General features: G+C 44.2%; 1 protein-coding gene across 2 annotated transcripts; it reads left to right on the top strand.

The window, feature by feature from the left end:
* Window positions 1-27,259, top strand: LOC140736172 (protein FAM83D-B-like). 2 transcript variants are annotated; one of them, XM_073062039.1, is made up of 4 exons: window positions 1-1,024; window positions 18,977-19,144; window positions 21,223-21,344; window positions 23,397-27,259. In XM_073062039.1, exons 1-4 carry the CDS (start codon window positions 557-559, stop codon window positions 24,331-24,333), a joined length of 1,695 nt encoding a protein of 564 aa, XP_072918140.1. In that variant the 5' UTR covers window positions 1-556; the 3' UTR covers window positions 24,334-27,259. The 2 variants fall into 2 exon arrangements, with proteins under 2 accessions (XP_072918140.1, XP_072918139.1); XM_073062038.1 differs by having other exon boundaries at window positions 21,220-21,344.

Genomic DNA, 27,259 nt, shown 5'->3' with positions numbered 1-27,259 from the left:
TATTTATAATGGCTGGGGTCACCCGTCTTGTAAAGACACTGCCCAGAAAAAGGCAAAGGCAAACCATTTCTGTAGAAAACTTTGCAAGAACAATCAGTCATGATCGCCCAAAGCTCATTATAATGACGATCCTTCACCCATCCCGGCCCCTCCCCGGATTGTTTTTGGATGAATTTAAATAAGGAACCAATCCCGGTGTCGCTGAGTGGAAAATCCGTTTAAAAGAGGTTGAGACTGCCCCGGTGGGTGGAGAGTGCAAGTGCGATAGCCAATCGCCTCTGGAGTCGGGATGTTTGAATGCTTTGTATCTGTAGCCGGGACAGGAGCTTTGAGGCGGGGTTGATGTCCGCTGAGGAACGTTAGCCTGTTAACGCGGAGCTTTGGGTGGGAAGGGACACCCAGAGGACGAGAAGGTTTCAGGACAGCTTACAGAAACTTTAATAAGGTTTCGAAGCCAACCGGTACTTTCCCGGAGGGACCCAACTCTCTGTTGGCAGCAGCGAAAGCCACCGGTCCAGTAGCGAGGGTCCCTGCGGCCGCTCAGCCCGTCCCAACCATGAATGACTCGCAGTGCCTGGACGACTTCCCGGTGGTGTCGCGGTGGACGGCGGCGGCCAAGCAGGAGGTGGGCGTGCGGGACTTCTACAGCGAGAGCCAGCGGCTGGCGCTGGAGGAATTAGTGGCCGGCGGTCCAGAGGCTTACCGTGCCTTCCTGCACCGGGAGAAGTTGCCGGGCTTCCTGTCGGCCGACGAGATCGCCGATATCCTGGGCTCCGCCGTTAGACCCTCTGAGTTGTGCGGCGAGTCCCTCGACCAGTCTTTCTGCGACTCCCAGGGCACCGGGACCTACTTCCCCGATGTCTCGGACGTGGCGGTTCCCGACCTGGAGCTGGGCTGGCCGGTCTTCCCGCACAACTGGTACCGAGGGATGACCCAGGTGGAAGTGTATTTCCAGCCCAGCTACGGGGAGCTCATCTACAGCTGTAAGGAGGCGATCAGGAACCTCATCAGGAAGGCGGAGAAGGTAAACGGGCGCTTGCTTATTGTGTACGAGCACGGTGTGAGGTACGGTGAAAACCTTAGTTGTAGCTGCAGATAGGTTCAAACAACCCACAACTCGTACAAGACAGTGTAAAGAAAGACGGCACTTTTGTACTGTCCTGAAAATGCAATTTGGAACAAATATATGTCGGTGCGAGAAGTGCTATGTTGGTATTTTCAAGATTGAGATTCAGGTTCTTTTAATTTTATTTGTATTTGTACAGTTTGACTTTTGCATACAGTCTGTGTTCGAAGTACAAAGTAAATTTATTATCAAAGTGCATGTATGTCACCATGTACAATCTGAGATCCATTTTCTTGTGGGCATACTCAACAAATCTACAGAATAATAACCATGACAGAATCAGTCAATGAAAGGCCGCCCAACTAGCGGGCGTTCAACCAGAATGCAGAATACAACAAACTGTACAAATACAAAACAATAAATAACAAATATCGAGAGCACGATGAAGAGTCCTTGAAAGGGAGTCCATAAGTTGCGGGAACGTTTCAAACGTGGGGCAAGTGAAGTTATCTCCATTGGTTCCGGGGTTGATGATGGTTGAGGGGTATTAACTGTCCCTGAACATGGCGGTGAGAGTCCTGAGGTTCTTGTACCACCTCTCTGATGTGAGAAGAGGGCATGACCTGGGTGTTGCGGTCGCTGATGATAGATGCTGCTTTCCTGCAGCAGCGTTTCAGGTAGTTGCCCTACCGCTGGGAGGGCTTTACCCGCGATGAACTCTTCCTAGGATTTTTCCATTGAAGGGGTTTGGGGTTCCCATATCAGACTGTGATGCAGCCAGTCAAAATACTCTCCACTACACATCTATAGAAGTTAGTCAAAGTTTGATAATGCCATGCCGAATTTCCGCAAACCCCTAAGGAAGTAGAGGTGCTGCTGTACTTTCTTCGTGCTTGCACTTGCGGTGTGAGCTGGTTCTCTGAAATAGGAACACCCAGGAATTTAAAAGTTGCTGACTGTCTCCACCTCACACGTTTTCGAGTGTTTTAGTTAACAAACCAAATCTCTTCAAACTCCTAATGAAATATCGCTGCTGTCTTGCCTTCTTTATAGCTGCATCAATATATCGTGGTTTCTCGTGCCCCACAAACGACCAGGAGACGCAGAAGATTATTCAAGAAGTATTAAACTTTAATTTGCAAATCAAAGCTGAGACAGTCGTTGAGCTAGTCGCTGATTGCCCACCGATCCTTGTACATAGCATTTTTTATAGCAATCTCCTGGTTTAGTTGTATTAGCATATCCAATTGGTCTACAGTTGCGTATCACAAGTACATCCGCCACTATTGATTCTACCCATTGACTTAATCCTGTTCTAATCTACATCTCTTGGCTACCTCTCATTAACACACCATTGTCTTCTACATTCTTAAGATTTCATTCTCCTACTAAATTGGATACATGCATAGCAAATAGCAAGTTCAAAGCTGACTACATAGTTTTGGTTACACAGCAAACAATGCAACTTTTATACTCCAATACTTCCAGGTTAGGTCCTCAGAGATATTGACACCCAGGAACTTGAAATTGCTCACCCTCTCCACTTCTGACCCCACTGAGGATTGGTTCGTGTTTCCTCATTGTACCCTTCCTGAAGTCCACAGTCAGCTCTTTGGTCTTACTGACGTTGAGTGCAAGATTGTTGCTGCCACACCACTCAACTTGCTGATAGATCTCGTGCCTCTGTGCCCTTTTGTCACCATCTGAAATTCTGCCAACAATGGTGGTATCATCATCAAATTTATAGGTGCTGTTTGAGTTATGTCTAGCCACGCAGTCATGGGTGTAGAGAGAGTAGAGATCACATCCCTGTGGCACACCAGTGTTACTCACTCTCTTGACAAGATGTCTTAAATGTAGAACATTACAGCACAGTACAGGTCCACAGTGTTATTAGAGCCTGTTAACCTGCTCTAAGCCATCCTTCCTTCCTACATTGCCCTCCATTTTTCTATCATCCACGTGACTTTCTGAGAGATTCTTAAATGCTCCAAATGAAAGAGTGCTTTGACCAGTGACCAATCTGGACATCGGAAGGAGGGGATTTCACTCGGGTCGACTGCCTGAGTAGAAAAGTCAGCAGTGTGTTGCTACAGCAAAAAGGAGCTTTGACTGGCATTTGGGATTGGTTAGCAAGAGCAAATTAAAGGAAAGTAAGGGCAGGTGCAGAGTGTGCGTTGTCTGGGCTTCAGCGAATAGAGACTTCAGTCAGAGAAAAGGAAAGTACTCAGTTAAATCTTTTTCCCTTCCGTTCTTTATATCTGCTCGGCTAGGACAGTAGAGATTCCAGGCAGGATGGTGGAATTCTCCTCTTGCAGGATGTGGGAAGCCACCCAAGCCCGCCAGTGTTCCTGACTTCCACAACTGCGAGAAGTGCATCCAGCTGCAGCTTCTAACAAATCGCGTCAAGGAGTTGGAGCAGGAACTGGATGGACTCCGGATCATTCTGGAGGCTAAAGGGGTGACAGGACATATAGAGAGGTAGTTACACCCAAAGTGCAGGACACAGGAGATTAGGTGATAGTCAGGAAGGGGGAAGTGATTAAGGAGCCAGTGTAGAGTATCCTGCGGCCACCCCCCTCAACAACAGGTATATTACTTTGGATACTGTTTGGTGGGGGGTAGGTGTGGTTCACCTAACAGGAAAGTCACAGTGGTTGGGTCTCTGGTACTGAATCTAGCTCTATGTCTCAGAAGGGCATGGGGGAGAAGAGGCACACTGTGGTGATAGGGGATTCATTAGTTAGGGGAATGGACAGGAGGTTCTGTGGGTGAGAATGAGATTCCTGGATGGTATGTTGCCTCAAGGGGACCAGGGTCTGAGATATCTCACTGCCAGAAGTTGTGGTCCATGTAGATACCAAATGACATGGGTAGGATGATTGACGAGGTTCTGCATAGGGAGTTCAGGGAGATACTGTAGGTCCTAAGCTAAAGAGCAGGATCTCCAGAGTTGTAATCTCAGGGTGGCTATCCATCCCACATGCGAGTGAGGCCGGAACTAGGAAGATGCGTGGCTAAGGAGTTGGTGTAAGAGGGAGGGTTCAAGATTTTTGAATCTTTGGGCTCTCTCCCAGGGAAAGTGGGACTTGGACAGAAGGGACAGTTTGCACCCGAACTGGAGGGGTCTATTAACCTAGCAGGTAGGTTTGTTAATGCTGCACGGTGGGGTTTAAACTAGAGTTGCAGAGGATGAGACCAGAGTGCCAGAGCAGTTAGTGGAGAGGTTGTGGAGGCAGATATGGGTAAGATCTCAGCCAAAGTTGGGAATAAAAGGGATGAGCATGGTCCTGAACTGCCTCTCTTTCAATGCAAAAAGTATCGTAGGAAAGGCGGATGATCGTGCTGAAGATGAGGTAGCTGGTTTACAAACAAATGCAATGTGTAGGGAGGAGAGGCTGTTGATAGGGCAGAATTGCAGTCAACAGGAGGAGTTGTAATGTATAAGGCGGACAAAATCGAAAAGGATCAATACAGGACTGAAGGTGCTAGATTTGAATGCATGCAGTATACGGAATAAGATTAATGAATTTACAGCACAGTTGCAGGGTGAGAGGTATGATGTTGTAGGCTTCACTGAATCATGGCTGAAAGATGATAACTGGGAGCTTAATGTCCAAAGGTACACATTGTATGAAAAGGAAAGGCAGGAAGGTAGAGGGGTGGCGTTACCTTGTTGGTTAAAAAAGAAATCAAATCATTTGAAAGAAGTGACATAGGGTTGGATGGTGTTGAATCATTGTGGATAGAGTTAAGGAACTGCAAGGGTAAACAGACCATGATGGGAGTTGTATGCAGACCTCCAAACAGTTGTAATTTGTGGTCTAGAAATTACAATGAAAGATAGAAAATGCATGCCAAAAGGGCAATGATGTTACAATAGTCATGGGGATTTCAATCTGTAGGTAGATTGGGAAAATCGGGCTGGTGCTGGATTCCAGGAAGGGGAATTTCTAGAGTGCCTGTGTGATGATCTTCAGAGCAGCTCCCGGTTGAGCCCGCTTGGGGATCAGCTATTCTGGATTGGGTGTAGTGCAATGAACCAGAATTGATTAGAGAGCTTCGGATAAAAGAACCCTTAGGGGCAAGTGATAGCTGAAACTTGAGGAGGAGACGCTAAAGTCAGATGTATCAGTATTATAATGGAGCAAAGGGAATTACAGAGGCATGAGAGAGGAGTTGGTCAGCATCGATTGGAAAAGAACACTGGCAGGGATGATGGCAGAGTAGCAATGGCTGGAATTTCTGGAGGAAATTTGGAAGCCACAGGATACATTCTTCCCAAAGAGGAAGAAGTATTCTAAAGGATGGGTGACATAAGCATGGCTAACAAGAGAAGTCAATGCCAAAGAGAGGGAATATAATAGAGCAAAAATTAGTGAGGAGTTAGCTTATTGGGAAGCTTTCAAATACCAACAGAAGGCAACAAGAAGAGTCATTTTAAAAAGGTAAAGATGGAATACAAAAGTAAGCCAGCCAGTAATAAAGAGGATATCAAAAGTTTCTTCAGATTCATAAAGTATAAAATAGAGGCTAGTATGGATATTGGACTGCTGGAAAATGATACTGGAGAGGTAGCAATGGAGAACAAGGAAATGGCGGATGACTGAATAAATATTTTACATTGGTCTTCACTGTGGAAGACACCAGCAATATGGTGGAAGTTCCAGGTGTCGGGCATCATTACTAGAGAGAAGGTTCTTGGGAAATTGAAAGGTCTGAAGGTAGATAAGTCACCTGAACCAGATGGTGTACACCCCAGGATTCTAGAAGAAGTGGCTGAAAGGATTGTGGCGGAATTGGTAAGAATCACTAGATTCCAGGATGGTTCCAGAAGACTGGAAAATTGCAAATGTCGCTCCACTCTTCAAGAATGGAGAGAGGCAGAAGAAAAGAAATTGTAGGCTAATTAGCCTCTCCTCAGTGGTTGGGAGTCGATTATCAGAATCTGCTTTATTGTCACCTGCGTGTGTTGTGAAATTTGTTAGCGTAGCAGCAGCAGTTCAATGCAGTATATAATATAGAAAGAAAGAAAAAAATAAGTAAATTAATTACAGTAAGTGTGTGTGATATATATAAAAAAAATCTTCAGTATGTTGTAGGGATGCTTCACTGGCCCTGGAAGGCTTGTGAAGGTAGAGGGTAAAATGAATGCAGCAAAATACAAGGAAATCCTAATGCAGTCTGCAAGAGAACTGCGACTTAGCAAATTTGTTTTCCAACAAGACAATGACCCCAACCTTAAAGCCAAAGCTACAGAGGAATGGCTTCAGTCCAATTGAGAATTTGTGGCTGTACTTGAAAAGGGCTGCTCATTCACGATCTTCGTGCAATCTGACAGAGCTTGAGTAGTTTTGTAAAGAAGAATGGGGAAAAATTGCGGTGTCCGGATATGCAAAACTGATAGTGAGCTATCCTCACAGATTCAAGGCTGTAATTACTGCCAAAAGTGCATCTACTAAATACTGACTTGAAGGGGGTGAGTAATTATGCAATCAATTATTTTGTGTTTAATAATCGTAATAAATTTAGACCAATTTGTAGAAATTTGTTTTCACTCTGATACAAAAGAGTATTTTCTGTTGATCAGTGTCAAAGAGCCAAATTAAATCCAGTGTGATTCAATGTTGTAAAACAATAAAACATGAAAACTTACTGGGGGGTGGGGTTGAACACTTTTTATAGGCACTGTACGTTAAATAGATTAAAATAGTGCAAAACAGAAGTAATACTTTTTATTCTAACAAAAAAGGTGGGCTCGCGTTCATGGTTTCAATGTCCATTTAGGATTATTATTAAGCATGAGGTCTCAGGGTATGCAGAGGCACATAATAAAATGGGTACTAGTCAGCATGGTTTCCACAAGGGAAAACCTTGTCTGGCAAATCTGTTGGAATAGCACACAGGATAGACAAAGAAGAATTGGTTGATGTTGTATACTTGGATTTTCAGTTGGTCTTTGACAAGGTGCCACACATGAGGCTGCTTAACAAGCTACAAGCCCCTGGTATTACAGGAACGATTCTAGCATGGATAAAGCAGTGGCTGATTGGCAGGAGGCGAAGAGCGGGAATAAAGGGAGCCTTTTCTGGTTGGCTGCCGGTGAATAGTGGTGTTCTACAGGGGTCTGTGTTGGGACCGATTCTTTGTAGGTTAATGTCAATTATTTGGATGATGAAATTGATGACTTTGGAAGATGGGTGGGGGGCAGGTAGTTTTGAGGAAGTAGAGAGGCTACAGAAGGATTTAGACAGGTTAGGAGAATGGTTAAAGAAATAGATGGAATACAGTGTCGGGAAGTGTATGGTCATGCACTTTGGTAGAAGAAATGAAAGTGACTATTTTCTAGATGGAGAGAAAAGACAAAAACGAGGCACAAAGCGAGTTGGGAGTCCTTATGCAGGATTCTCTAAAGGTTAATTTGTAGGTAGATTCTGGAGTGAGGAAGCAAATGTGATGTTAGCATTCATTGCAAAAGGATTAGAATATAAAAGCAAGCACATAATGTTGGGACTTTAGAAAGCACGGTGAGGCCTCAGGTAGAGTATTGTAAGCAGTTCCCTGAAGATGGAATCTCAAGTGGATAGGGTGGTGAAGAAAGCTTTTGGTATGCTGACCTTTATAAATCAGAGCATTGAGTATAGGAGTTGGGATGTAATGTTGAAATTGTACAAGGCATTGGTGAGGCCAAATTTGGAGTATTGTGTACATTTCTGGTCACCAAATTATAGGAAAGATGTCAACAAAATAGAGAGAGTACAGAGGAAATTTACTAGAATGTTACCTGGGTTTCAGCACCTGAGTTACAGAGAAAGGTTGAATAAGTTATGTCTTTATTCTTTGGAGCGTAGAAGGCTGAGGGGGGACTTGATAGAGGTATTTAAAATTATGAGGGGGATAGATAGAGTTGACGTGGATAGGCTTTTTCCATTGAGAATAGGGGAAATTCAAACAAGAGGACATGAGTTGAGAGTTAGGGGGCAATAGTTTGGGGGTAACACGAGGGGGATCTTTACTCAGAGTGGTAGCTGTGTGGAATGAGCTTCCAGTAGAAGTGGTAGAGGCAGGTTCGATATTGTCATTTAGAAAAAATTGGATAGGTATATGGACAGGAAAGGAATGGAGGGTTATGGGCTGAGTGCAGGTCGGTGGGACTAGGTGAAAGTAAGCGTTCGGCACGGACTAGAAGGGCCGAGATGGCCTGTTTCTGTGTTGTAATTGTTATATGGCTATATGGTTATAGTTGTGAGCCCCTTAGAAAGGATATTCTGAAACTAGAGAGGGTTCAAAGGAGGTTTATGAAAATGATTCCAGGATTGAATGACTTATCATATGAAGAGCATTTGATATCTCTGGGCCTGTATTCAGAAGCACGATGAAGTGTTCAGAATACCTCATTGAAACCTATCAAATGGTGAAAGACCTTGATAGTGTCTGTGGAGAGGATGCTATGCTGAGAGAGTCTGGGACCAGAGGACACAGTCTCAGAATAGATGAGCGTCCTTTCGGAATGGAGATGAGGAAGAATTTCTTTAGTTAGAGAGAGGTGAATCTGTGGAATTCTTTGCCACAGGTAGCTGTGGAGGCCAAGTCTTTATGTATATTTAAAGTAGAGGGTAATAGATTCTTGATTGATCAAGGCATGAAGGGCTATGCGGGGGGGAAGCAGGAGACTGGGGTTGAGAGGAAAATGGATCAGCCATGATGAAATGGCGGAACAGATTTGGATTTCACGAGAATGATTCCAGGAATGAAATGGTTACTACATGAGGAACGTCTGACAGCTCTGGGGCTGTATTCCCTGGAGTTTAGGAGAATGAGGGAGGATCTCATAGAATCATTCCAAATGTTAAAAGGCCTGCACAAACTAGATATGGAAAAGTTACTTTCCATGATAGGGGAGTCTAGGGCAAGTGGGCGTGACTTCAGGATTGAAGGACATCCATTTAGAAACAGAGGTGTGGAGAAATTACTTTAGTCAGAGGGTGGTAAATCTGTGGAATTCGTTGCCATGAGTGGCTGTGGAAGCCAAGTCATTGGGTGCATTTAAGGCAGAGATAGATTGGTTCTTGATTAGCCAGGGCATCAAAGGGTATGGGGAGAAGGCAGGGGAGTGGGATGACTAGAAGAATTGGATCAGCCCATGAGTGAATGGCGGAGCAGACTTGAAAGGCCAAATGGCCTAATTCTGCTCCTATATCTTATGATGTCTGCCTCTGTCCCCACCCCTAGCAGGAAGTTTCATGCTCTTTCCTCTCACTGTGTACAGAACTTGCCTCTGATATCCCCCTTATAATTTTATAATTTCCTCCAAGCACCTTAAAAATGATGCCCTCACATATTCATTCATCAGTTATGTGTTGTATGCTGTGGGTGATCACGGTCTTTCCATCACCATGATTGTTTATGACAAATTTTTTCTACAGGTGTGGTTTGCCATTGCCTTCTTCTGGGCAGAGACTTTACAAGACGGGTGACCCCAGCCATTATCAATACTCTTCAGAGATTGTCTGCCTGGAGTCAGTGGTCGCTGATGTGCACCAGCTGCTCACATGACCATCCACCACCATCTCCCATGGCTTCACGTGACCCTGATTGGGGGACCTGCAGGCCAGAGGGAAAGAGAGTCTTGTACCTCCTTTGGTAGAGACAAACTGTATCTCCCGTCCTATCTCTTCGTCTTAGCCCTGGGAGAAGTCTCTGGCTCTCGACTTGATCTATGTCTCTTAATCACCTTCTGGAACACACAGATAATAATTGCTTAACTGCAGCTTCAGTTGCTGTAGATCACCTACTTTAACATTTTGAATATGAAAATTTATAGAATTACTCATTTACAATGGCAGCACACTCCAACTAGCAGAACCACTTTGAATATTCGATGCTGGTCTGTTCTAAAAGCCAGACACCCCCCCCTTGTTAGTGTTGAGGGACGGCTTCATGAATTTACAGCTAACTGGAAGGTTAAGTGATGAAACAAATCTGCCCTGAGCTGTGCATTACGTGACAGGGATACAACTTTAACAATGTGATAAAAGTAGAACCATTCATCTATTGTGTTTCCCTATGTAGTTATGTCCCACACCCAGTGGTTGGTTTACAGCAGCTACAAAGTATCAATTGGAAGTTAAATTGTGTGTCGGTTTTATTTTCTGAAGACGGGTTCTCATTGCAGTTACTCCATTTGTACTTTCCATGATGTCATAACTCCAGAATGATCTCTAAATTAATTTATCATTCATTATGTGTCATGTCGTCTTTCCATGACCACGATTGTTCTTGGCAAATTTTTCCACAGAAGTGGTTTGCCATTGCCTTCTGGGCAATGTCTTTACAAGACGGGTGACTCCAGCCATTACCATTATCTTCAGAGATTGTCTGCCTGGTGTCAGTGGTCACATGACCAGGACTTGTGCACCAACTTTGTCACCAGCTGCTCATACAACACTCCACCACCTACTCCCGTAGCTTCACGTGATCTAGAGCGCGGGCGAGGTGGGCTAAGCAGGTGCTACACCTTGCCCAAGGGTGACCTGCATTCAAGTGGAGCACCTTACAGCTCCTTTGATAGAGACGTATCTCCACCCCACCACCAACTTCTTATTAGCCAGACGTATATCCTCCCTGTCACCCACCTCTTTGTATTAGCCCTGGTGGAAAAAGTCTGCCTCTCTATTTGATCTGTGTCTCTTATCACCCTCTTGTATTTCTTGAACACAAAGGCAACAGTTTCATTTGCTGTGGTCATTTAGTTTAACATTCAGAATATAGTCAGGTAAATTTATAGAATTATTTACAATGGCACTACACAACTAGCAGAACCACTTTGAATATTCAATACCGGTCTGTTCTAAAAGCCTATCAGTACAAACTGTAGACTTCCCAGATGTATTCACTTCCCAGATGTATTCAGATATAATAGATCTGCCCTGAACTGTGCATTACATGGCAGAGATACACCATTAACAATGTGATAAAAGTAGAACCATTCATCTGTTGAATCTATGTAGTTTCAATGGAATGTCCACACCCAGTGATTGGAAGAAGTGCCTTACACCACCTGTGAATTGATTGCACACAATGAAAGCAACCAGACAGCTTTGGAGACATCAGAGACGGCAGATACAGGAGTCCACCCACCCACTTTCCCCTCCCCCAACCTGGTTCTGGCTTTTGTCTCCATTCCTTTCCGTAGATGCTGCCTGACCTGCTGAGTTCCTCTGGCATTTTTAAAATTGAGGTATAGAGAATGGCATCAGGCTTTTTTTTGGACCAATAAGTCTGCACCTGTTAACCTTGAAACAAAAACAAGAGGAAATCTGCAGGTGCTGGAAATCCTGCCAAAGGGTCTCGGCCCAAAACGTCGAGTGTGCTTTTTTCCATAGATGCTGCCTGGCCTGCTGAGTTCCTCCGGCATTTTGTGTGTGAACTTACTAATCTGTACGTCTTTGGAATGCGGGAGAAAACTGGAGCATCGGGATGCAACCCCCACGGTCATAGGGAGATGGTGCAAACTCTTTACAAAACAGCAGTGGGAATGTGTGTGTATTACTCTAGATTTCCAGCATCTGCAGAGTCTCTTGTGTTTATGCCTTTTAATGAGTTGTTGATTTGTTGGGACAATCTGGGACCAGCCTCATTGTTGTGTTCCTGGGGTCACGTGAGGGCCAAATAAGTTGTTGCGTTTTTGTAACGAGTGCAAAGTGAAAACTAAAGCCAGAAAATGTTGGAAAAACTCAGTGGCTTTTTGCAATTTGGTACTTGCCTGCTCACCACAACGAACAGTGATATTAAATCAACAGTCTCCCAGGTGAGATTTGGGCTTACATCAGATAATTTATCCAGGGGTGGATTGCTGATCCAGTAACGTAACTGTGGCCTTTGCACCCTTAAAGTAGCATCTGGGCAAGTTATCAGCTTCACAGACAGGAAATAATGTGCTGTGGCTTACTGTCTGTGCAATTTAATGTACAGATGCCCCAGGCTATTGCATGTTGGACTTACAAAGCCATACAAATGAACAAGTCCAATATGCCTTCCTTCCTATGAAAACTAGTTTTCGCTCTCTCTGATTACTTTTAGTAGTTCTTTATCATTCCTCTGTATTTTTGATGTCATTCATTGCAGTACCACGGAGGTTCAGTTCATTTATTATCAAAGTATGTATATATTGTGTTGTCGTGAGGTCAAGTGGCTAAGGCGTTGGTTTAGTGATCTGAAGGTCGCTAGTTCGAGCCTCAGCTGAGGCAACGTGTTGTGTCCTTGAGCAAGGCACTTAACCACACGTTGCTCTGCGACGACACCGGTTCCAAGCTGTATCGGCCTAGTGCCCTTCCCTTGGACAACATCGATGGCGTGGAGAGGGGTGACTTGCAGCATGGGCAACTGCTGGTCTTCCATACAACCTTGCCCAGGTCTCAGTCAACATTGAAATCGATGGACAGCCGAAGAAGAAGATGTATACAACCTTGAGGTCTCAACCTGTTTTGCTTTTTTTTAAAAAAAAAACCATCAAACACCGGATGTGCAGAGGAAAGAAATCAATAAATGTAATCAAATATCATTATGAAGAGAGTCCACAGAGAGGAGCAGCAAGCTGAACAGGCCCATTCCCCACTTCGGGCCCTGACACCCTGACCGTTTCAACTTGGCTTGGCACCTAAATCATTGTCCAAGCATTGGGTTCAGTCACTTCGATACACACTCGGGTCTGGACTTCAACGGCCTTGATTTGGCCTGTTCCCAGCCTTCCCAATTCGGCACGACACTTATCGTTCAAACATCGGGTTCAGTCCTTTGATACGCTCTGGGGCCTGGACCCCGCTCTGGGCTTACCACAAGTGATTTTTGTGTATTTTCCTGCCTATTGGATGAAATCAAGTGGAAAAATCTGTAAAAGTGGAACTCGTTCATTTTCTGAGATGGGGGATAATGGATAAGATTGAAGGTAAAAGGCATTAACAATTAAAGTCTAACCTGGTATTAAAGAAAAGAAAGAAAAAAATCAAAAGGACCCATCATAATTAAACAGTCAAATGTGAACACAAGTTGGAGCTCATCTTGAAGTTGTCTTTAACTCGTGTCTACGTGAAACCACACACTACCTTCTGAATATCTTGCGAAATCCATCTTGGACAAACGGGCTCTCCCATGGGGGATATCGGCCCTTCTTCCCTGAAGCCTTTCATCTGCACAAAGCTCCATGTGCAACAGGAACAACATCCTCAACCATCTTCCCTCCTGTCTTCTCCCAACTCCTGCCACAAAGACCTTGACCCACACCAGTTTCCATCACTAAAACCTCTCTGTCCAGTGTTCTCTAGAACCTTCTCCTAATTCCACCATCCTGATTGGCTGACACCACATTCCTAAGTTAAACAACAAAGCCCCTTATCTCAAACCCAAACAGGCTGCTCTTGCAGAACTACTGAAATGAAATGCCTACAGCATAGCAGTAAAAGTCTTAACCAGGGTGTTACACATGTATAGTGAAATGTGTCATTTGATTCAATGACCTACATATTTGGCACCGTGAGCTGGGGGCAGCCCACAGGTATCGCCATACTTCAGGTACCAACGTAGCATGCCCACAGCCTAATAACCTGTACGTCTTTGGAATGCGGGAGGAAACCAGAGCACCCAGAGGAAACCCATGCTGTCACAGGGAGATTGTATAACGTCCTTACCAACCGTGGTGGGAATTGAACCCCGATCTCTTCCTCGCTAAAGTGTTATGCCAGTCTCTACACCACAAAGCACAGCAGGTCAGTCAGTGGTTTGAGAAAGGAGGAACAAGTTAAAAAGAACAGCCCATTAGTTAAAGCTCTTGTTTTCTTGAGTTAGTAAGTGGAACATTCAGGTCTTATTCTGGATGCTTAAGCATACATTCTAGGGATAGTCCAGTGCAGTGACAAAACAATGCTTCAGTATCTGTCATCCTTTCCCGTGAGAGCTTAAAACGGAAACGTAATTGCATTCTTGCACGAGTTTAAATGGTCCATTAACAACCTTCCCTCTAATATTTTTTTAAACAGCTGTGCGGACCAAACTTTGTTCTGAGCAGAAAACTTTTACTCAGCCTGAAACCTGCATGGCACTTTAATTTTGATTTTTGTAATATACACATCAAACAAACATAAACCTCACTCACAACACAAGTAAACCATACCAGGCAGTCGAGACAACGGGCAGGCACAATGACAAAAGTAAAATGCTTTAACTAGAAAGTGCTGGCGTTCAGCGGGCTGGTGGCTCATTAACAAAGAGCTGCAGACTTCCATTCTGTGTTTATTCTTACAATGTGTCAGTGTTTCAAGTTTCAACACTGTTGATGTAAACACGTTGAAGCCTAAAATGTTTCAAGGTAAAGGTTTTGGTACATTTATTATTTGGAAAATCTGTGGATTATATTCAATAAGTTGTAGGATATTTCACAATTACATTCGCATAATTTCAAAATATTAACTTTATATGAAAGAGAATTCAGCCGCGTGGCAACAAAGGCTATGTGCGCGGGAGCATTTCAGTTATTGTGCCGCTGCGTATCCACACAACTTGGAGGGAACAGTGTCCCTTAGCATTATTCCAAGAAGTGCAGGAGAGTTAACTCTAATATCTAGAATTATTATCTGCACATTGCCAATTCTTGCCTGTGATGTTAGCTATTCATAACTTAGCTGCTGTATTGTCCTTTGGGCCAAGGTGCCCTCCAGTGTTTAATTCACTGTAACTGGCTTGGGAGAGATCGGTTATGCAATTATAAAAAAAATTGTATTTTGGTCTTTAATGCAAGTACAGTCCTGCAAGATTTTAAAACGCAAGCTTCACTCATTGTACTGAACAATGAAATAGGTCCAGCATAATCAGGCATAACATGTTTCATCAATAAGAACAAGGACATAAAAAATAAACGCCGTATCTTAGTGTCTCTGTTTATCACCAGTTGTTGCCATGACAATGATAGTTGATAGCAACGAGTAGGTGGCTTAGTCTCTGTGTGTACATGTGGTCAAAACAGAGTTTCTGCTCAGAGTATTGATTTACAAGGTGGGGGTTCATTCCCTACATAATAGACAACCTAATAAGCACACAGATTAAAGTTTACTCATTCCAATCCTTGAGAAATGGTTTACTTCCTGCAATCCTCTGTTACAGAACCAATGTTAAATATTGAATTGACTTTATTTCTTATATCCTTCACACTCGAGGAGTAAAAATCTTTACGTTACATCTCTATCTAAATGTGCCATGTGTGATCATAGTAATTTATAATAATTTATAATAAATAGAAATGGTCAATGTAGTATAGAGTACACTCAAATCAGGGTGAGTTCATCAGACTGATGGCCTCGTGGAATAAGCTGTCCTAGACCCTGTTGGTCCTGGCTTTTATGCTGTGGTACCATTTCCCGGAAGGTAGCAGCTGGAATAGATTGTGGTTGGGGTGATTCGGGTCCCCAGTAATCCTACGGGCCCTTTTTACACACCTGTCCTTGTAAATGTCCTGAATCATGGGAAGTTCACATCTACTGATGCGCTGGGCTGTCCGCACCACTCTCTGCAGAGTCCTGCGATTGAGGGAAGTACAGTTCCCATACCAGGCAGTGATGCAGCCAGTCAGGATGCTCTCATTTGTGCCCCTGTAGAAAATTCTTAAGACATCGGGGTCCTTACCAAACTTCCTCAACCACCTGAAGTTAAAGAGATGCGTTGTGCCTTTTTCACCGTACAGCTGGTGTGTACAGATCACGTGAGGTCCTCAGTGATGTGGAATGCCGAGGAACTTGAAGCTGTACACCCCCTCAACCCCAGATCCATTGATGTCAACAGGGGTTAGCCCATCTGCATTCCTCCTGTAATCCACAACCAGCTCCTTTGTTTTTGTGACATTGGGGGAGAGGTTGTTTTCTTGACACCGCTGTGTTGGAGAGATGACTTCTTCCCTGTAGGCCACTTCATTATTGTCTGAGATGAGGCCAATTAATGCAGTGTCGTCGGCAAATTTAATTAGAAGATTAGAGCTGTGGGTGGTGACAGAGTCACGGGTATACAGGGAGTAAAGGAGGAGACTCCATTCGCAACCCTGAGGGGCTCCTGTATTGAGAGTCAGAGGGGTGAAGGTGAGGGAGCCCACTCTTACCACATGCCAGTGATCTGACAGGAAGTCCAGGATCCGGCTGCACAAGGCGGGGTCAAAGCCGAGGTCTCTGAGCTTCTTGTCAAGCCTGGATGGAACTATGGTGTTGAATGCTGAACTGTAGTCCAAGAACAGCATTCTCACATAAGCATCCCTCTTCTCCAGATGTGTACATAGAGCAGTGGCTATTGTGTTGTCTATCGATCGGCTGTGCTGGTACTTGGGAGATGGTGTAGAGTAATTCTGAAATATTTGCAATAGTGAGTTTTTTGGTTTTGTTTTTGTTCTTGTTTTACGGGGCCTGAGTTCAAAACTAGTTTTGTGTTCACATTTGAGTTCCATCTATGTATTATACTTCTATAAATGCAATGCTCAATTTTAATTAATTTCCCCATTTATTTCCAATCCTCAGCACTGTTTTCTTTCTTGCCGTGCTCTCAAGTTGATTGATATTTTGAAAACATTCAGTTTCTTGCTTTTTAAAAACATATCAAAGCCACAAGTCACATTTTGTTTTATAAAGCAAATTATAGTGTATTTTCTCTGATTTCCCTTTGCATTGGCGAGTCCTGTCAAGGCTTGTGTTTCCTATAGACAGTAGGTGCAGGAGTAGGCCATTTGGCCCTTCTAGCCAGCACCGCCATTCACTGTGATCATGGCTGATCATACACAATCAGTACCCCGTTCCTGCCCTCTCCCCATATCCCTTGACCCCACTATCTATCTGAGCTCTATCTAACTCTCTCTTGAATGCATCCAGAGACTTGGCCTCCACTGCCTTCTGGGGCAGAGCATTTCACATATCCACCAGTCTCTGGGTGAAAAAGTTTTTCTGCATCTCTGTTCTAAATGGCCTACCCCTTATTCTTAAACTGTGACCTCTAGTTCTGGACTCACCCATCAGCAGGAACATGCTTCCTGCCTCCAGTGTGTCCAATCCCTTAATAATCTTAATGTTTCAATCAGATACCCTCTCATCCTTCTAAATTCCAGTGTATATAAGCTTTTATTTAAAATGAAACCTTTTTTTTTAAACCTCTTGAAGCTGCAATTGACTGAATGTTTCTTACCTGACCTTAATTCATTTATGTGAGCACCAGTAAATATCCTTTGAGGACCTTGCCTTCAAGTCAGAATTTAACCATGAAATAGATGGTTCACCTCCAGGGCCAAGCTGTCTGAGCAGTGATATTGACTATAATGCCTCATTATGATATCAGAAACGGTAATGGAGTAACACACCTTGTGATAATGGTGTAGGATAAGCTACACCCAGAGTACTGTGCAAAATGTGTAGCTAGGGTGCCTGGATGTTTGCACAAAACTGTAGTAATTTTATGTATTGCACTGTACTGCTGCCACAAAAAAACCCACATATGACATATGTGAGTGATGATAAATGTGATTCTGATATGGGTCTCTATTGTGGACTGGGAGTGGGAAGGGGGCAGAGAGAAGGGAATTGTGGTTGGGAAAAGAGGAGGAGTGGGGAGCACCAGAGAGGCATTCTGTAATGATCAATAAACCAGTTCTTTGGAATCAAATGACTGCTTGCCTGGTGTCTCAGGGCTGGGTGTGTCTGCATCTGTGCCACACCTCTACTCCTGTCCCTCCTTCTCTGCCACCTGTCCCACACCCCTCCCGCGGAGCTCCACCCTCGCCATTCCAACATCCTTTGCTCCCACCAGATTTACAAACTCGCTCTCCACTCTATGTTGGCAAAAACAATGTGCAAAACCCTAGCTATATGTATGTGCTTAAGACCTCTGCACAATACTGAACTGCTAAGTCGCCTTAACCATGGTAATGGATGGGAAAAAAGTAGATGCTGGGAAATCAGAAAGTAAAGTCAAAATGCTACATCTGCAGAGAGAAGCAAGAGTTCTGTTGAAGTGTCTGTTAAGGTTCACTCTCTCCTGTCTCCGCAGATGCTGCCTGAACTGCTGAGTGTTTCCAGCACTAGTTCTCTTGTAGAACCATGTGAATGTCATTAGATAGCGGCATAGTAGTGTAGTGGTTAGCATAATGCTCTACAGTTCCAGTGACTGGGTTCAGTTCCGCCGCTGGCTGTAAGGAGTTTTACATTCTCCCCACAATCGTGTGGGTTTCCTGCGGTTTTCACCCACATTCCAAAGACTTGCACTTTAGATGGCTGCATCCGGCACGCCATAGGACTGTGTTGGTTATTGACGCAAATGACATATTTCAGGCGCTACTGTAGTGTAGTGGTTAGCGTAACGCCATTACAGCGTAACGCCATTACAGCGCCAGCGACCGGGGTTCAATTCCCGTCGTGATCTGTAAGGTTGTATCTTCTCCCTGTAACCGCAATGGTTTCCTCCAGCTGTTCTGTTTCCTCTCACGTCCCAAAGACGAATGGGTTAGTACATTAATCAGTCACGTGGGTGGTGTGGGCCCATTGAGCCGGAAGGGCTGTTACTGCGCTGTATTTAGTTATTGAGATGTGATGCAGAGTAGGCCCTTCGGCCCTTCGAGCCATGCTGCCTGGCAATCCCCCGATTTAATCGTGACCTGATCATGGGACAGTTTACAATAACCAACTAACCTACCAACTGGTACATCTTTGGACTGTGGGAGAAACCCAGAGCACCACAGGAAACCCACACAGTCTTGGGGAGATTGTACAAACTCCTTACAGACAGCAATTTAAAAAATGGTCATCCAAATTGCAAAGTACCCCTATATTTAAAAAAAAGATAGTTTCTCCATCCAAAGGCTAATTCACTTTAATTTATTTAAATTTTCTTTTGTAGGTTATTGCACTGGTCATGGACTCGTTCACAGATATCGACATTCTCCAGGACCTCCACGAAGTCAGTAGAAGGAAACGGATCCCTGTCTATATTCTTCTAGATGAGTCTGGCCTCCCACAGTTTCAGCAGATGTGTCGGGATGCTGGTGTCTGGGTGGAGGAGGAGAGGGTACATGCACCTAATTTTGTTATTTTTTTCTCCCCCTCCCTCCCCCTCTGAATGTGGGTGCCATTGACAAGCCCAACATCAATTCTTCTTCTAGAATTTGCCTTAAGCAGTTGGTAATGAGCTGCGCTCTTGAACCGCGATGGTTCCTCACGTGGACGCACTTGCACAGTAGTACTGGATAGAGCGATATGCAGTGTTTCTGGGTGTGACATGGATGGTGTTCCCAAGCACCTTCTGCTGAGTAACAGTCCTGATGAAGGGTCTTGGCCTGAAACACCGATTGTTTATTCCTCTCCCTAGATGCTGCCTGACCTGCTGAGTTCCTCCAGCATTTTGCCTATATTACTCTGGATTTCCAGCATCTGCAGAATCTCTTGTGTTTATGTCCTACTGCTGAGTCCATGAGAGAGTTACAAGCTTTGTAGGTGCTGGTAAAGATATCTTGGCAAGTAACCATCGTGTGTTTTTTAGATGGTACACTGTAGCTATGGTGCACCAGTAGTACTAATTGTTACGCTGCTGGCGTTTAGGGCAGCAATGAAGGTCCTCCATCTCTGGTGTTCAGGGTTTCCTTCATGTTAGTAGCTTGGTGTTCACTACTGTTAATCACGCAGGTCCCAGATGGAGACTCAGGCATACCTATTGCACCCAGATGTAGAAATATTCCATACAATTTTGTTTTACCAGGCAGGGTTGTTGGCCTGAGCAGAACCCCTGAACCTGGAGGACTGGTGGACCATTCTTAGTCTGGCCTTTGCCCTTTGACCTGTTTGGCATGGGTGACCCTACCAAGAGCCAGAGCACAAAGCGCTGACTCCAGCCAGCATAGCTCTCCAGGTCATTGAGCAATGCACGTCTCCAAACCCTACGACAAGGTTGAGGTACTCTTGGAGGGTGCAGGTTAATGTGTGGAGTTTGTGATGGTGATGATATTGTGTACCCATTCCAAATGTGAGGTAGATCTGACCCGGGTTAAGGGACTGAAGGTTTTTTTCCATTCTCTACTCTAATTCTTCACCAGAAGACTGGGAATAATACTGACAGCTTGTCACTTCAAATCATTGCATTGATTTACATTACTGCAGTGTCCCATACAGGCCCACGTACTGCAGATCTTAGCAGAATGCAGAACTTGGAAGCTCTGTTCTTCTGTGTTAGCCTTTTAAAAGAGGTATTTAATCAATTCAACTCTCTCCTCCAGTAGCCCTTTTAAATGCTTACTGCAATTCCTTATTTACGTACTATGTATGTATTTGTGTATTTAAAGGAACAGTGCGGAAAAGGCTCTTCTGGCCCTTTGATTTAACCCCTGGTTTAACCCTAGCCTAACCACAGGACAATTTACAGTGACCAGTTAACTTACTAACCATGTGTTTTTGCTATGTCTTATAATTGAATCTGTGCCATCATTTTTTCAAGACAGCTTGTTGTATTTACATATTTTTTTTTAAGTTTCTTTAGCAATTGCGTTTGAGAGAGAGCTGTTAGTTGTTCTTACTTTCTCTCTTCCCCAAGCCCAAACCCAAGATACTCAAACTCAAAATTAGACCCCAGGACATAGGAGCAGAATTAGGCATTCACCCCATCAAGTCTGCTCTGCTGTCCCATTATAATTCCCAACTCCATTCCCGGCCATCTCCCTGTAGCCTTTGCTACCCTTACTAATCGAGAAGCTATATCGACCTCCACTTTCAATATCCCCTATGACTTGCCCTCCAATGCTGTCTGTGGCAATGAATTCCACAGATTCACCATACTCTGGCTAAAGAAATTTCTCCTTGTCTCTGTTCTAAATGGACGTCCTTCTATTCTGAGGCTGTGCCCTCTGGTCCTAGGCTCACCCACTTTTGGAACATGCTCTCCATGTCCACTCTACCAAGGCATTTCAATATTCAATAGGTTTCAGTGAGATTTCCCCCCCCCCCCCCCCCCATTCTTCTAAATTGATGCCTGGCAGCTTGTTTTTCTCATCTGCTTCCTTTGTTCCGCATAAATAAAACTTGCTCTTACAAATGTGTGGCCGTGCTCTGCTGATATTTCCTTTGCTGCAAGTTGATCGTGTCCTTCTTTTCCAGAAGATGAGAGTGCGCACATTGAAGGGGTGTACGTACTACACCAGAAAAGGAGCCAAGGTTATTGGCAAAGTCCATGAAAAATTCATGTTAATTGATTGTGAAAAAGTAGCTACAGGCTCCTACAGGTAAAATGGACTGCTCGTTGTATGTCAATCTGCGAATAGCCTGCAGTGAACACAGTACTAATTGCACCCGTTAGTAATACCTAACTGTATTTCACTGTGTGTTTTTATCTCCGTTGGAGTTAAAGATACAGCGCAATGACAGACCCATCCAGGCCAACGTACCTGCGCTGCCCACTTACACCAATGTGACCAATTAACCTGATAACCTGCACATCTTTAGAACGTGGGAGGAACCTGAAACCCCCACAAACCAACTCCTTACAGACAGTGAGGGGATTGAACGTGGGTCGCTGGCGCTGTAACAGCGTCACACTAAGCTATCGTGCCGCCCCCCCCCCCCCCCCCGACGTGATAAATGAATCTGAACCTTTAGTATCATGAATGATTCCCCAGAAAGTGAGTATCCATTAAACTCGACTGGAGGTGTGGAGCGGAGAAACAATGTGGTGATTGCCAGCTGCTTTGCAGTAGGGCATCAGTGAAGTAAATATTCACTTCTTCGCCTGCAGCACTAAGTTATCATCTCTTTATTAGAACATTTATTGGTTTGGTGGTGTTATGTACCGAGGTACGGTGGAAAAACTAGGTTTGCATCCTATTCGTACACCAGTTCACTGTGCAGTGGATTGAGGTAGGGCAGCACAGTAGCATGGAGGTTAGCACAACGCTTTACAGTACGGGCAGCCTGGGTTCAATTCCCACCGCTGCCTGTGTGCGGAGTTTGTATGTTCTCCCTGTGACTGTGTGGATTTCCTCTGGGTGCTCCGGTTTCCTCCCACTGTTCAAACTGTTGTAGGCAAGTTGTAAATTGTCTCATGATTAGGCTCGTGGTAAGGGGGGGGACTGGCAATACCCAATCCCAATTAGGGGGATTGCTGGCATGGCTTGAAGGGCCTATTCCACGCTGTATCTCAATAAACAATAAATAAAGCATCCTTCCTGGATGCATCGCCATTTGGTATGGAATCTGCTCTGTCAATGATCACAAAAAACTGTGGGCACAGCTCAGCACATCCTGAAAGCAGCCTCCCCTCTATGGACTCTGTCTATACTAATCACTGCTGCTGTAGTCCCCAACCACCCCAGACATTCCCTCTTCTCAGAATATACAAAAACACACAACACCAGGCTCAAGAGAAGCTTCTACCGCACTGTTAGAAGACTATTGAATGGTTCCCAAGTACAACAAGATGGACTCTCGATCTCACAACTGACCCTATTACGAGTTTGGCGGCACTTCCTCTGTTAATCTTTATTCTGTATTGTTATACTTGGCACTTATTCATTTATTTATGTATTGAGATGCAGCGCAGAATAGGCCCTTCGACCTACACCACCCAGTAATCCCCCGATTTAAAACCTGACCTAATCACAGCATAATGTACATTGGCCACTTAACCTAGAGTAGCAAAGTTGGGTATTTAAATAGACGCATGAATATGCAGTAAATAGAGGGATATAGTTCCATGTGCAGTTTAAATTGGCATCATGGTCAACACAGACACGATGGGCTCATGTGTCTTGTGTGGTACTGTTTTATGTATACATACTTACTGCCAGTTACACTGCTGGGGTATGGGGCAGCTATGAAGGTCCTCCATCTCTAGCGGTGTACAGGGCTTCCTTCATCATGTCAGTAGTTTCCTCTCAGTTTTCACTACTGTCAGTCATGCAATTTCCAGGTGGAATATCATCAGATTCAGATGTAGAAGGATTCTTCATTGCTGTTTCTGTGCCAATTTTAACATTGTTTTTTGGCCATTCGGGCTCATTAGCCCTGGTCTGATGAACCCCTGAACCCAGAGGACTGGTGGACCACTCTTAGCCTGGTCTCTACCCTTTGACCTGTTTGGCATGGATGACCCTACCAAGAGCCAAAGCATAAAGCTTGATTGGCTCTCCAGGTCGTTGAGGCACACAAGTCTCCAAACAACAAGGTTGTGGTCCTCTTGGAGTATGTCATTTGTTAAAAATCTGTTGCATTTTTTATTTAACCTTTCCCCATTTTTTTTAACCCATCCCGTGTTTCACCGCCTCCATTTTCTCCCGCAGCTTCACTTGGACAGACGGCAAGCTGAACCGCAGTAATCTGACGGTGCTATCGGGGCAGTTGTCTGAGTACTACGACGATGAGTTCAGGATACTGTATGCGCAGTCCGAGCCAATACCACCCGGGTACCCCAGCTACAGCAACCGTGAGAAGTTTGCCCTGGACAGATTGCAGTCCAAAAATCCCCCAGTTGCAAACGCCTTAATACTTGAAACTGTGGAGCATTCTCCGGATAAGCGCGAGCCTGCTGAGAAAAGGCCGCGCCTGCAGAGTGCTGTCCATTCCATGGAGCAGTGCAGATGTGAAGCGTCGACCCAGGCTGGTGACGCCCTACTGGTGAATAAGGAGGTGAAGAGTGTTTCTACGCAGACCGAGCTGGAATGGGTGTCGGTGCCTGGAACTTTTACGCAAGCCTGTGCTTCAGTGAAGGAGATGGAGACCCAGACTTCATTCTTCTCAAAGCCATCAGCAGCCCTCACACCCACTGCCACCAGGGTCGTGAAACGCGCTCAGATAATAGCTTCTTCAGTGCAGGAGTCGCCCACAGAGATGACCGGCAGAGAGTCAACTGATTCGACCGATCAGCCTTCTGCCTCCACCACAGAATCCACCAATAGTTCAAGTACTTTGTCTGGTAACTCCATTTCCGAAAGTTTCCCCAAAGCTGCCCGGTATCCCTACATGGACCTCTACTGTGCTGACTCCTCCTCTCTGAAAGACACCTTACACAAGCTGACCACAGAACGGCAGCTGCATTACTCCACCGTTCGCTCAAAGCTGAACAACATGGTTGCCATCCTCTCCAGGAACCGACACCCCGATGTTATCCACAGCCGAGGGCAAGGCCAGTACGTCATGAGGGATAAGAGAGAGCTGATGAGCCGGGTGTTTCGACTCAGAGATGCACCTGTACTGTCTTCCTTCGAACTAAGAAATTGACCGCTGTTTTTGAGTCTACCCAGTCACCTCTGCAGTTAAATAATCGCAGGGCGTGCAATGAATTCTTCAACAATGAAATTAGAATATTTGATCCTTGGGTGAATCCTGCAGGTTAAAATTCCAGCTGCTCTTACCAGACTTCATTTCTTCACACAAAGGAACAGGTTGTCAATGGTTTGGATGCATTATTTTTTTTTCTGGAATCACTGTCATTCCTTTTATTCAAAGAAGGGGATTTTTAACCCCTTTGTTTCAGCTGTACACCAGAGTTTAGCTGTCTTGCCTCTGAATGGAAAGATCATGGTTTCTAGCCCCACTCAAACTTGCCGATGAGCTCTACGTTGCCTCTCTCGGATGAGATGTCAAATGAGACTCCTGTCACCATTTGCCTCCAAGAGCAAGATGTGAAAGATGCCAGGGAAAGCACATTTGATTTGTATAACCACTTCATCAGCGATGCCTTTTCTCCCCTTTTATCTGTAGTTTTATTTCGATCATCAATGTACTCATGATGGAGTCAGAAGTTTGAAACTGTTGTTGTGGAAACTGGAAATGATCCTGGGGTGGATTATGGTAACACTGAAGAAATATTCTCCTGGAGGACTTGAATGAATTTGCATTTGTTTCATAGGAAAAAAAATTGGAAAATTTTGAAATACATTATTTCAATTTTGAGGGTCAGAAAACGGTTTTGGTACATAATTAACCACTGCTTTGTAACCTGACTGCACTGTAATGAAGAACATTTGAGCCTCCAGGGCTTAAGGATGAAGGGAGAGGAATTCTTTCCCTTGGCCTTGATTGCTTTGTCTGCAGATTCAGGAACTTACATCCATAATCACTCAAAAAGCAGATAAATGTGTGTTTTTTTCAGAGTACAATCACAATGTGCATAAATTTTTGTAATGTGGGATATGATTTATAATTTATTGGTATGCATGGTCTTCCTCCTATTCAGAGTTTTAACCAATCCTTTTGATGTATCCTACTTTTCTCTTTATCATTATATCCTCTTTCTGTCTTGCCACTACTCATTCCCCATTGTTTATCCAACTGCCCCTTTAATACATCTGTATCAGGAGTTTCCCACCCTGGAGTCCACGGACCCCTTGCTTACTGGCTGGGAGCCCCTGATCTGTGTGGTTCACTTTACTCAGGCCCCACTCTTGGAAAAAATGTTACTCATCCGGTACTAGATCCTTTTTTTTAAACTCATAAAATGTTTAACTTCGTTTATTAGCCTTGTGATCTTCAGTTTTGGACTCTCCTCAGCCTCTGCCAAATTTACCATTTGTACATTATTGACCTTATTTAGCCCAAGTTTTAGATTCACCCCTGTCTCAAATTACCACTTATACTTTCATTAATTTTAAATGCAGATTAATGGATTTATTTTTGGGGTGTCATAAGACCAGAACCCCTTGTTAAACTTGCATGCAGAATTTTTCTTTTAAAAACTAAAACTTTTTTTGTTCGCGCTGGATTCAAAATTGGCTGCTTGTCAGTTGAGCATTGCATAGAACCCAGCTCGGAGATCTCTCCATTCTGCCAAAATGACTAGGCCCCAATTGCCACACAGGGTGAAAGGGGTTTTCCCGAGTATCAGTGATTGCCCAGATCTCCTGAGCTGTTAGTTAAAGCCTTGCTGGGGCTTCAACGTCATATAAAGCCTTGGGACTGCTGTTAGAGCAGGGCTTCCCAACCTGGGGTCCACAGACCCCTCTGTTAATGGTAGGGGTCCACGGCATAAAAAAGATTGGAAAGCCCTGCTTTGGAGGATATTAACTGTACATATACAGATGCTGAATGAAGCTTTCCATCCATCTGTCAGAGGTTGCTTGCCCTGCTCCATCCCAGAATGCCTGCCCGGTGTCTGGGTCACTGAGCAAGCCAAAACTCCTGAATCATAAGTGTTTACAGTGACCTAGCTCTTTCTATATTTGTGATTAATAGTAGGATTAATTTATAAAAACGTTTTTAACTATTTTCAGTGGCACTGTAATCCTTCCCCGCCCCCTCCCCTTACCTATTTCCTACCTACCCAAACTCCACAGAAACTGAGCTAAAACTCACACATTGTTTTCCATAACATCAACTCCGAGCTGCTCCTAATCTTGACGTTGAGGCAAATACATTGCATTGTTCTCTTGACATAAAAGTTAGACGAACCACCGTGCCTTACCAAGAACATTTTCTTTGATGTTTATACTTTGCATTTAAATAGGAGGTGACGATATAGTGGACATTGGTTGCTGCTAATGGTGGGTTCACTGGTTGTACTGTCAATTATGTTTTATTTGTCTTTGTGGGCCTGCTGGAGCAACATTGAGAAGGGATTGCAAGTCACTGCTGCTCCCAGTTTGTAGGTAGAAACAGAGCCACTGAATTCCAAATTACTGGAGCCAAGATCATCGGGGATCTTTGCAACAGAGGATTGAGAACTGATCAAAGACACAGCTTCAGCTGCAGTGATTTTGGACACTAATGCACAGAGAGTAGGATTATTGAACAATGTAACTGCCCTACTCCCATATTGAGTCTACTTTATGACAAGAGCCTCTTTTTAATCTGAAGCTGACAATTATTTTTATGAAAATTGTTTAATTATAATTCTTTTGAAGACTCTAATTTCAGAATTTCTGATTTAAATTTGTATTGTGGCTGATGGGAGAAAAAAAAATCAAAAAAATATATGTGGGGGTTTTGTTGCAAGACTTGACTGTCTCTTGCAGGTGATAACTGACTTGCCGAGTATTTCTGACATTTTTCATTTAAGTGCCAAGTACCAGTATCTGGTATTTTGCTTTTTGTATTGTGGTGGTGGTTTGGCAACTGAGATGCATTTACTTAGACTGTCTTTATGTTGGTGGTTGGCTTAAGCTAAACACAGTAGTTTTTAATAAAGTCTACATTGGAAGGATAAAAA

The sequence above is a fragment of the Hemitrygon akajei genome, chromosome 11 (assembly GCF_048418815.1).
Source record: "Hemitrygon akajei chromosome 11, sHemAka1.3, whole genome shotgun sequence".
Taxonomy (NCBI): domain Eukaryota; kingdom Metazoa; phylum Chordata; class Chondrichthyes; order Myliobatiformes; family Dasyatidae; genus Hemitrygon; species Hemitrygon akajei.
This window is presented reverse-complemented; position numbering and strand designations above follow the sequence as displayed.